General features: G+C 39.5%; 1 protein-coding gene across 1 annotated transcript in view; it reads left to right on the top strand.

The window, feature by feature from the left end:
* The first annotated feature begins 836 nt into the window (after positions 1 to 836).
* Aldh (Aldehyde dehydrogenase) overlaps positions 837 to 12,811 on the top strand; it is a 45,137-nt gene continuing 33,162 nt past the window's right edge. Inside the window, exon 1 of the mRNA XM_083118551.1 lies at positions 837 to 1,069. Coding sequence (XP_082974677.1) covers positions 956 to 1,069 — 114 coding nt within the window. The 5' untranslated portion in view covers positions 837 to 955. The remainder of the gene's footprint in view (positions 1,070 to 12,811) is intronic.

Below are 12,811 nucleotides of genomic sequence, written 5' to 3'. Positions count from 1 at the left end.
CGCCTTAACCACCGAGCTGATCATATCACAGACAGTGAGAAAATCCGCAGTATTGAAGCGGAACTATTTTCTGCGCGCACGTTTGGGTCTATATATGCGAAAAGTTGCTGCAAGGTGAACCTGTCGCGAGGCTTAGAAGTCTGCAGGTTATCTTGAGGGTTTCTCGCCCAGTGAGACGCCGGAAGCGAAACTGTTCCGTTCTGTTGCCACGCTTCCGGCGTCTTAGTGTGCGAGAAGCTTTAGTGTTTCAAGATTTTTCCGCGGCACCGAAGTCAGAATGTAGGCCTATCTAACACTTGAAACGGTCACCTAGTGTGGTTAGGTTGCTTGTCTTAAGTTACACATATTTCAAATTCAGAAACATTTTATATGTAAAAAGTACTAAAGTGTAGACTAACAAATAAGTATAATTTCAGTGAAAATATTGGAACATTTCGCGGCGCCCCTGGGTACCGCGGCGCACACTTTGGGAACCACCGCCATAGCACCCAGTCGCCTCACACAAAGACTGACATAACGATGACACAAGACCTATTCTTTACACTTACTGCCGCTGGAGGCCGGGCAACACTTGGTTAGCGAGAAACAGTATCGTTTCGTTTATTTATGAGTAAATATTTGTTTTTCGTTTCTTGAATCAGTAAATATCTTTTATTTCCCTATGCAGTTTCAATCTATTTATAACATGAAAAATCTAACGGCCGCTTGAAATCCATACGTGAAGTTTCTTACATTTTTGCGGGCTGCAACACTGTGAAAACTGTTTTGGAGATGCAACACATGAGTCCCATCCCGTACATGCTCGAATGAGTTTGTATTGTCGTTAGCGACGTCTGGCGGTGGGACTTGGAAGTTGTTTCAGTCATCTGAGTGCGCGTGCTCTGTTCGGTTCCTGTGACGCCAGCACGCAAGAGGGTTCGTTGTTCAGTACGTGTGGATCGAAACGAGAACAAGTATGCTCCGTTTTCTGACAAAATCTGGAGTAACCGCCTTCAAGCAGGCTCAGAAAACATTTTCAACGGCCGCACTTCCGGCTCCAAACACAAATCCCGAAGTTCTCTACACTGGGGTAAGTGAGATACTATTTAATTTCTTTTTTTTTTTTAATTTCAATGTCTTCCTTATTGCGTCTTTTTAAAATTATTTTTATTTTTGACATCAGATTAGAAAATTAAACGCATGCTCTATACGAATGCTATTTTGTTAAGTTGTGGAAATTAATGGTATATTTTCAAGTGACATTTTACTGTATATCATACAGTATAGGGTACCCCAAATGCCGTTTATGTTAATCCGTAACATTTATTTCAGCAGCAATGCAAGTAACCAATTCCTTCCTCATTGTGAGAGGTGTGAACAGTGGCGGCGATTAGGGGAACACTATGCTAAACCTTATGTTCCAAGGGAAACTGTAACACTGAGCATTATATTTTAAGAAGTGGTGTTATTAATGAATATCGAGAATGTCGCTTGTGTCTTATCTCGGATTAAACTTCACATTCACCTCAGTAAATCGCCAAACACGCATTCTCGCTGTATAATAATACGAGCGAAGCGAGCAAGAAAATTTTCACATTCATTTCTTTGCAGGCTTTCAAGAATATTAATTTAATGAGGTGTCAATACTTTCTTAGGAACCAGAGATATGTAGTCTTTCCAGCTTCTCTTTTAGCACGTTCAGGGTCGAAAACATGTGGATACCATATCACTGAATACAGTCTCCAAAATTTAATGTTCGAACTCTCTCTTCACTACAGAAATCCCTTGACAATCTAAGATTTAACACTTTATCAAGAGCTTCATATCTCCCCCTTTAAATTTAGTACTCAATCCTACCACTGAAATTTCCATGCCAATTTTATACTTACTGTTGATATTGAAGAGTGGACATTGCCTCCTTAAAAAAAAAAAAAAATTCTCAGTCTCCACACCAGAATTCCCGCAACAGTCAAAGACAATAGTAATACACAAGAATTGGATACCCCCTCACTTTAATGCTCAATCTCCCTCTAAAATACCCGCGATAATCAAAGACCTAGAGTTGGATACTGCCCCCCCCCCAACGTTCAATTCAGAATCCCCCTCCCCCCACAACCTACATGTCAATTAAAACCTAATATGTAAGAGTTGGTTATTTCTCCCTCCTTCTTCTTTTTAAAATGCCCTTAAACACTTTCTTTTCTTATCTAATGGATTAAATATGGTGCATTTAAGGTGTAAAATTTTTACATATATTTTGGAAAAATATATCAATGTTGAATTTTATATTATTTGAAAGGATGAAATTCCCCCCTCCAAATCTCGATGGCTCAGCCCGCGCCATAAGACCCCTCTCCTGTGGGCATCCCTGCTGCGACTAGTACAAATCTACGTTCGATCACATTCATATGACAAGGGTCCCGGATTCGAATCCCGCTCGGGCTTGGTTGTTTGTGAATGTCCATTCATCAATTTCATTATTTCATCACTCATTCCCATTTTCTGAAATTAGCCAAGAGGCACAAAACGCGAAGTAAAATAAACTAAATCAATCAAACATTCATATGACACTTCATTTTCATGCTCATAAATACATTGATCACAAGACAAGTGTGATGGTACAGTACGTGGGTAGATTTATACTGAACAGAGTAATTATGTAACGATTTGATTTTTGCTGAGAGCTAACCTAATAACAAATCCGACAACCAATTTAAAATTCCAGGTATAATCACGATAGTTGATTAGTTTTCGTAGGAATTGCGCTATCCTCTCCACCATAACAGTGCTATACGCATTCAACGGTTCTCGGGTTTGGAACCTATTCTAAACACTCGGGCCAGAACGCTTAGACAGAAATAGCTAGAAATGAACGAAGTGATGGTCGAGGGTGTGGACTACTTCTAGCGTCTACCCAAACATTGTTTGTCACGCTTCGCCACTGGATATGTGTACTGTCAACTTCAAACATACGTACACACAAATTGCCCCTATTTTCAATCGCTTTAAATTTACACCCTATGCGCTTTGAGTGGATTCGATTTGATAGTGTAGCCTCTGTTTATTGACAGTTTTATTTCAGTTCTAGGTCATCCCATCACACAAAGTGTGCTGATGGACAAATTTAGCACATGCACCTTTGAATTTGACTGTACCAAAGTCGGATATATTTTCTTGGGTGGATTTGTGGAGCGGAGGGATAGTGTGTTTTGGAGTAGATTCTATGACAGCGGTAGAACATTAATCGGTTATATGTAAGCCTCATTTTCGGACGTAGACTATGCTGTACAGGATAAGTAAAGCAAGAATCATTATCCTTATCTACAGATTAGAACGCTAAAGTCAACTCGTTGGTTAGAGCCGAGATAAAATCGAAATCAATGCAAACACCATCAAGAAACGAAATCAAACAGTTAATGTAGTTCATATGTTTAATTTTGTCCATTTAAGCTAAAGATGGAAATAGTTGACAGTAAATAACAATCATTCTTGGAATTTTTTCCCCCATGGCCTGGTAGATTTGATAGCTTGTCTGTAAGGACGGCGTGACTCGTCTACGCACTGCCAGTTGTCAAGGTCGAAAAGGCAGTGTATGCATCCCATATAAACTGTTGCAATATTGTGAGTCTGTACCTAAACAAACTCCTAGACATATTGGACATGCAAAATAGACAACATTGGTTGGGTGTTCGATTCATGATCTCGCTACCGGAGTTCTGGTTCTGGGTGTTCTACTGTGTTGTTTGGCTTGGTTTTCGGTTAGCCAAATGATTTATGGGGCCGTTTACCCACTGTACGCCCTCGAGAATTACGTCGATTTTTTTTAATTGACAGATTTTAATTTTTTATGTAATGTAAAAGTTGTTCCAGCTTTAAGAAAGCACAAATAAGGGAGATATTCGATCTCAAAGAATGGCCCACGTAAGTTAAAATATGCAATTTTTATTTTCACCGCTTTTTGTTAGTGAACATTGTTTGTATGTACACTAAAATAGCGAAAGAACACATCGAATAGAACTATCATTTCCAAACCTAACAATCCTAACCTAACTACGTAAATTATAGCTGCTGTTGTGAAAAATCGTTTTGGGTACTATATTCACTTGCTGTTCTACTTCACTGTAATGTAACGTGCTAAGGTAACAGACTTACTTTACTTCTCAATAACACATTTCCGAGAGCTAAGATCAACTGAAAACGTTCATAAACAACAAAATCTTCATAAACCATGCAAGATATTTCACTTTCTCTAGGGGGTACAGAGGGTCAAGGGTACCTTACCTGATTTATCGCTGTTGTGGCGACAATCCGAAACAATACACTTGTTTGTTTGATTTTTAATTCCACTTTATGCAGATTAATCAGGATTGGGCCTATAGTTTAAAGTGGGAACCGTACAGCTATGTGTCAACCGGGTATCTCTACGCCATCGGGGAGGCCCTAAACGGTATAGGCTAAATGTAGAAAATCTATGTAAACTAAAAAAATTGATGTTCAAATCGACCAGGAAAAATCGGATGTCCGGAACAATGCGTATTTACGTAATAACACAAGTTGTAGTACGCGAGATGAAAGCTTTTCCCCCCGAAGTCTACTTGCTCAAACACTTACAGTGTAAGGTTGGATCCGACTCAGTGTACAATGTGCCTCCATCGAGGATCTAACATGCACCTCTTTGTTACTAGGCGGCAGTTTTGGTTGTACTATCGGGGAGACCCTGAATACAAGATGAAAAAGCGAAATTGCAAATATGTTTTACAAGGCACGGAATTAGCGTGTTTATTATTGTGACTGCTAATCATTATTAGATAATTGCTTTCATTGGAGTTTTGGATACTGATTTTCAGTAATTTATCCACCTCCCCAAAACTTCCTCAGAATCTTCCAAACTTTTCACAGAGGTCCGATTTATTGTCACTTTGGTCCTAAATTTACCCTTACACCCCTTCCCCCACACACATACACACCTGGATAGAAAATTATGGATGAACACCTCTCTGCGTTCTGGGATAGTATTGTATTTTATTCGTGTTCAGGTGTTTTTTTTATTAATTTTATTTTATATTTATTAAAATTAACATTCAGATCAATGTAGCGAGTTCCTGGATCTGCACTGAATTGTAGACTTAAGGTGGTTTAAGTTTTTGTTGTAAGTCCACTTTTTGCCCTCCACTTAGTATTGAACCCGGAAAACCTTGATTACAAGGCGACGATGCGGCCGCTACGCCATCGGGAAGGTCTTTGGGAAGCTTAGTGGATAAAATGTTCTAACGGCAAATCAGTAAACGACCGTCAACTCTCCATGCGGTTACATAAACACCAGTCTGAAGAAAGATAATAACCATGCAATTGGTTTCCGTATAATCGTTTTCCTGAGGTTGCATGTCAGATCATTGTTGGCAGTGCTAACTTTATCATTTTTAAGAAGGAGAGCAAATATAGCTTGCCTCTAATTTGTGTATTTTTAAACGATCGGCATAAACAATACTTTATATATGTAAATATACATAAAATGTGTCCTACGTGAATTTGGGGGAGGGGGCAGAAACTGCCTTGCCCCCCACCTATGGTTGTAAGCATTTCGTTTTGAATGTATAAGGCACGGAAGGGCATCAAGTTCATTTTATGCTTAGATAGGCTGGACCTACAGTTTAAAGTGGGATCCGAACCACTGGGGATGGAACCCAGGCTTGAATCCATTACGACGAGTAAATGTAAAATTTGTATTCACAAGTTAAGCGGGGCCGGAGTGACGGTTAAGCCTCTGCAAAAGAAAGCAATGATAATATAATTATCTGCACGTTTGTAGCCAGAATGCCCCGGCAAACTCGCGAACTAAAGTACAGTCATTTGTTTTCTTCCCTCGTGCCTGTGAGCCCAGGAGCATTCTTATCTTCATCAATCTCTAATAGACTGAGTTGACTCAGCAAAATTTGTTACCAGCCTCCGTGAGCAGGCACGTATTTAGAAATATGTTTCGGGGGGGGGGGGGGGGTCCGAACCAAGAGTCTCCATAATAATAATAATAATTATTATTTTTATAATGTTTCATTTAAATAATTGCATTAAATCAAATTAATACTAATTACAACATATAAATTAATATTGTATTATTATTACATGAATAGGTAAAGAGACGGTATACAAATAAAGATATAACAGCGCATATTCATTACGTAGCTTACCTGTAGTTCAGATCGGAATAATTTGTATTAAAATAAGTGCTCTGGCAATGATATTAATGCCAATTACATGAAGAATTGAATATTTATTGAATAACAAAAACAATGTTAGATGCACTTGGAGAAAAGTAAAGTTTCTGATTAATATTTTATGCACATTATTATGAGTAGTAGTGTGTATAAATCTTTGTAATGTCATTCAAAGCTGTATGATCCCAATATAATCCTTGACTTTCAATACGTTCAGAGGAAATTAATAACCATCGATTATACAACAAATGCTAAACAACTTGATCGTCGTAATAGACGTGATATAAGCAAAAATACAAATACGTACACACGGCGTATACATTTCTATCAATTTCACGCCGATAGCTAGAATAGCAATATTGGTGTAGATGTAGAGCTTACTCAAGTTTAAAACATTCTGTGAATTCAGTATTAGAACTAGTCAGAGGTGCTTGCAGACAGTTGTTACTGCCAGTAATAATGCGCAGTTAGGTGCATTGTGGCTTTCTGCGCACGTATCTGAACATCGGTCAGCAACGTCATATTTTAGACGTACTCTCTTCGAATCATCGCATTAGATACACGTCTGGATGTTCCGAACACTTAATAAATACTATATTATTAGACCACTGTCATACCTTTACATATAAACTCTGCTATGCAACTGTACTCGACGGGAAGTCACATAAAGACGCTTAAAATACGGTTAAATTGGCCAATTTTAACACCAACATAGTATGATACATAGAGGTTGAGGCTATGTTTTTTTATTATTATTAAAACAGCTTTTTCTTATGAACGTAAAAATGGCCTTGGCAACAAAGTGCGCCTTCTTTTTAGCAGAAATCCTTGAAAATATCCCTGCCATTGGAAAAATGAAACCCGAGTACTAGTGGCCTTATCAGAAAAGGCAAGTACTAGGTGATAAGAGAAACAGTCTGGGAAGTTTTGCCAGATAAAGAGACGTTTCAGATAATGAAGTGTAATGTGTAAGTTAAAGCCAACGAAAACCTCTTCATAGTCAAACAAAGTCTACACTTATTAAATTTGTTATTTCATTTTCCAATTCGTACGCGAAACAGTGTAGTAAAATGCTATCGTTCCCCGTTGTAAAAAGTGCATGCTTTTCAAGCAAGAAAAGCGAAAACAATGCATTAAGAAAGGGGAGAACGAAAAATTCTATACTTCTTGCAGGGCACGATTGCATTACTCAATGTAAACATTTCCTGTAAACAAAGATAGCTCGAGAGATGACGTGTCGTAACTGCAAAAGTTGTTGTGATTCTTATCCAGGGGCGGAAGAAAATACGCCTCAGCGGGACATTTCTCCTTCGATATTAATGAAGATGGTCACGACATACATTGATATTTTGGAACTGAAATAAATCAAAATGCTATTAGTGGGTGGGCATTATTACATTTTAAAAGACAGTAAACTCCCCCCCCCCCCATCCATATGTCTTAGAAAAGAATCTCTCTCAAAGTACGATGTAAATGGTGCAAATATTGTACCTGCTTCGAATGTCATAATCGGTTTTCTTTTAAAGTCACTTGGCCAGGTTTATATAAAAGTTATTTGGTCGACAATCCTTATTTGAAAGCCTAGTTTTCAGGATAATTAAATAACATTTTACCTATAGATAGCAACTTTCTACGTACGTCATGCCATCATATATTGTGCATATTATTTTTTAAATATTTTGTTTCATTCAGACCTTGTTTTCAGGCACAGATGGTATTTATTTTAACAACAAAAAAAGAATTTTTCCTTAAACCTACATAGAGACCAAGAATAGTGCACCTTTCGCGATAATTCAGTAACTTGTGAGGTTCTCAATTTTGTAATAGTCCGTACATTTCTTAAGATCCGAAAGCGTCATAATACTTAGTGTTCCAGTTTAGTGCACTTAATTTCAGAGTCCAATACAGGCACGTATCCAGGAATTCCTTTCGGGGGGGGGGGCTCAACGCCATTTTTTTAAGGGGTATAGTAAGAACCTCACAATTGTAAGTTCAAGACCAGTGGTGGCAATTGGGTTCCAAAACGGGGGGGGGGGGGGGTGCGGGGGACGTTGCAAGGAAAGTTTACTTTCTCTTGGTAGACAAGGCTTAACATTAAAGAGGCCATAATGTTGAGGCAAAAAAATGGGGAGCAACTATCCCTTAAATCGTAGCCACTGTAAGGCTGTCATTTTAATCAGAACGTGAAATCGGAACGTTTTTTACCACTCGACTCCTCTATTTCTATGCATTAACATCGTTTGCCGGAAGCATCTCAGTAGGTGTGTTTGTCCATTTCTTCCCATCAGGAATCAAAACATCTATGGTGTCTTTGAGTGTTTTTACGAAGCTGTTACACATGCACGGGATGGCCAATTCACTCGACAACGCGAGATTCAAATTGTGGGCTGTGAACTGGACGCAGAGAGCTCTCGAATATTTCTCTCTGATTCGAGCCTGAACACCACTAACGTGTCTTGTCCTCCCATGTTTGCAGCTCTTATAAAAGAAGAAACCCACCAAATTGTTCAGATTCAGGCCTTAGCACTCACAAGTGTTAAAAAATGCCTGTCACACCTTCCCTGTCTTGTCATATATCGGCACGAAAACAGGAAGTCTTCTCGAATACAGGTGGATCACGAAACAATTAATGCACAGTGAAAACCCTTCCGTTCCCAACACATCTAATGTTTCGTCTCCCAGTATGATCAAATGCTTACTCATTTATCTCCAGTGACGTGCCCAAGGGAGGGTTGGTGATGTCATAACCCCATTTGACCCAGTATTCCTTTTTTTTAGAAAAAAAGAGGAACGTCAAAAACAGGGAAAAAATGGCAAAATCAGGACTGACCACTAAAAATAGTATGCGTAACCCCTCTCCCTTCCGAAAATCCTGGGCACACCTCTCTTTATCTCGGACACATTTTTTAAAATCAACTCACCAGAAGTTTTTATCATTCCGTATTGGAGATTGAAGTAAGATGCGTTTCTTCCTGCAGGTTTGGATATGATCCTTTAGGGTGCTGTCGTCTGCCTGCCTTCACACCTAACCTTAACAAGGCCCTAATGTTCCATCCTTGTGACTTGGATTTTCAAGACTTAGGAAGGTTTCAGACCGAAGGGACACGCGATACATGTCGATCGGAATGGGCCAATCAACAGCAACGTTTCACACCGTAGCAACACAAACCTAATCTTCAGGCGACACGGTGTGAAATCTCCCTTATTAGGCCACTGTCATTGTCACCTCGAAGTAGTAGCTCTTGTTGACCACAGAAAAAAAATCTCCTCAACCGATGGGAATGCTCCTCAGTTTTCTTCTCTCTCCTATATTTCCGTGCTTGTTCACTATACAGGCAACACCTTACGATTTGATATACACAGGACATGTACTATGTAGACATTTTAACGAAAAATCGGTTGAAGTCAAGAATGGCTAGGTGACTCTGGCTCAGTTGGTAGAGCCCTTATTTGGGTCCTGGTAGAGCCTGCAATTTCCGCCTAAAATGTCTACATATGCAACATCTTCCTGCTTTCTTTTCTCGACATTCATAAAATTTTCGGCTGTCTCTTTATGGTAGTTAAGTGTTTGAATGTGTTTCGAACACAGTAGGCTTAAACAAAAGTATTTTTTTATACCATGAAATTCTCGGACTGCATATACGAAATTTAATTCTGGCAAAACTAAATCATCACTCAAAACTTTGATTTTCAGCTGATCCATGCAGCTTAATTCTGTTTTAAAAAACCACTCCAATATCCGGTACTTCACTTTATTCACTTTAGAGAGAGAGAGAGAGAGAGAGAGAGAGAGAGAGGCAGGCCGGCCTGCCTGCCTGCCTTGATCTCTTCGGCCCTCGAACCGAACTAGCACTACACTGAGGCCCCGGAAGTTCTGCTGTCGTCAATGTCGTCATTTTCGAATCACTATATCTTATAAAGCAATCAGAGGATGCTGACTTATCTGATCACCAATCGACTGTATGAATTGTCACACTTACCTCTGAAATCTCATTGACCGATTCTTTGTACAGATCAATCAAAAAATTGAATCCGCGTATTTTTATCCTCATTATATTCTAGAACGTTTCGCAGATAAAACGATTCGTAAATATTGCCAGTAATTGATTCCTTCTCTCATTCAAGAACGTACCCTCTCCCGCCTTCCAGAGATTAGAAATTACAACGAATCGCCCTACGTGTGGCGCTACCTTTGTTGTGCAGCTTCCAAATGCTGACGAATCTCTACATAGTGCTCAAGTGCGCTGCGACAACACCGAAAGCGCATGAAATGTTTACGTGCAATATTATCAACAACAGGCTTATAGAACATTCTCCGTCTTGCCTCGATAATTGCCTATCTCCTTAAATCATCGTCACATTATTCAAAAAGCCAAAAACCTAATTTTATCTAGTGTAAAATAAAACATTTCCGGGGGGTGCTCGAGCCACCTCAAACCCACCTTGGATACGTGTTATTAACAATAACAGGGTTATAGAACATTCTCCGTCTTGTCTTGATAATTATTTCCCCCAAATTATCATCACATTATTCAAGAAGCCAAAATCCTAATTTTATCTAGTGTGAACAGAAAAAATTCCTGAAGGGGGGCTCGATCCTCCTGATTCCCACCTTAGATACGTGCTATTGACAATAATAAGGTTATATAACACTCTCCGTTTTGTCTCGATAATTATTTCTCTCAGATTTATAAATTTATTATCTTCACAGTATTCAAGACGCCAAAAATCTAATTTTATCTAGTGTAAATTGAAAAATTTCCTGAGGGGGGGGGGCTCGAGCCACCTTATCCCCACCTTGGATACGTGTTGTTAACAATAACAGGGGTATAAAACATGCTCCGTCTTGCCTCGATAATTATTTCTCTCCTTACATTATTTTCACATTATTCAAGAAGCCAAAAACCTAATTTTATTTAACGTAACTGAAACATTTCCTGAGGAGATGAAGAGCCCCCTGTGCCCCATCTTGGATACGTGTTATTATCAATAACAGGGTTACAGAGCATTCTCCGTCTTGCCTCGATAATTATTTCTCTCCTTAAATTATTGTCACATTTTTTTTTTATTTCACACCACAAGAAACCAAAAAACTCATTTTATCTAATGTAAACCTAAAACTTTCGGGGGGGCTCGAGCCTCCTAAGCCCCCCTCTGGATACGTGCCTGGTCCAATATGCATCTAGATTTAAAAATACACATGATTTCGTTAAGCATTTCCCCCCCCTTTTTTTGATACGTCGCTGCTTATTAAATGTTGGAAAAACTTACACGTTGCTATTCATTCTGATTTGGTTTCTGATTTTCCAATACTGGACTTAAATCTGAATTAACGAAACTTAGAATGACATTGGTTTCTGTTCGATTAGATATTAGGCACAAGGGCGCCCGCAGAGGGATTGGAGATATCTGGAAACACTTCATACAATTCAAATTTTGAAATTGTAGCGTCAAAACATGGACGATGGGTGCTGTGAAAGACAGCAGATTAAGTAAAAGTAAAGTAAAGTGTTCCCCTGTGCTTAGCACCACGCCATGAAGGCGTATAGGGGGTGTGGGGGTAACGCCCCACACTTTCTTGATCCGGTCATGAGTGGGGGTGATGTGATCAGCATCACGCCCCTGACCGCCTTTACCCACCAGGGTTTCCCCCAGGTACCCATGTCATTCGACGCTGGGGCCCCGGCGCCCACCCAGCAGATTAAGTGCCTATGCAAATTATCCTAGTGGTCAGGCACGTATCCAGAGGGGGGGCTCAGGGGGCTCGAGCCCCCTCCGAAATTTTTCGATTTACACTAGATAAAATGAGGTTTTTGGCTTGTGTGTGTGAAATAAAATATTGTGATTATAATTTAAAGAGAGATATAATTATCGAGGAAAAGCGGAGAATGTTCTAGAACCCTGAGGGAAAACCCTGTTGTTGATAATATTGTATGTAAACTTTTCTTACTCTTTCGGTTTTGTCGCAACGAACTTGAGCATTATTTAAAGATTTGTCAGCATTTGGAAGTTGCACAACAAAGCACTGTTGAAGGCAGCGCCATGAGTCGGGCGATTCGTGGGATTACTAATTCTCTGAAAAGCTCGAGAGGGAACGTTCTTTAATAGGAGGTGGAGTCGAACTACAAAACATTTTATGTGCGGAACATTCCAGAATATAATATGGATATAAATACGCGGATTCAATTTCACGGTTGGTGTACAACAGAATCATTCAATAAGACTTCAGGAGTAAGAGTGACAGTCGTTTAGTGATCAGTCAGTGTCCATTGACAGTTTTATAAGATGTAGAGATTGGGGGGGGGGGGGGGAGAACTAGTGACACAATTTGCTGGAAAGTGCTGAAGTCTATCACTATTACAAGTTCGGGTCCAAAGCTGAAGACATTGCCGACAGTGTAGTGCTAGTTTCGGGTCATGAGCCGAAGAGATCGAAGGTCTCTAAGTTAATATTTCAGCAGTAATAGGCATTGGAGCATCATTTTTTTTTAAACAAAAAAAAGGAAATAAGCTGCACAGATCGACTGAACATCTAAGTTTTGAGTGACGATTTATTAGTGACCGGACCAAGTTCCTGTATGCAGTCCGAGACTCTCGTGGGTTAAAAAAGGACTCTTATGT

Source organism: Lepisma saccharinum, chromosome 3, assembly GCF_977018435.1.
Source record: "Lepisma saccharinum chromosome 3, izLepSacc3.1, whole genome shotgun sequence".
Classification (NCBI taxonomy): Eukaryota; Metazoa; Arthropoda; class Insecta; order Zygentoma; family Lepismatidae; genus Lepisma; species Lepisma saccharinum.
The sequence above is the reverse complement of the archived record's forward strand: the minus strand, read 5'-3'. Positions and strand labels throughout refer to the sequence as shown.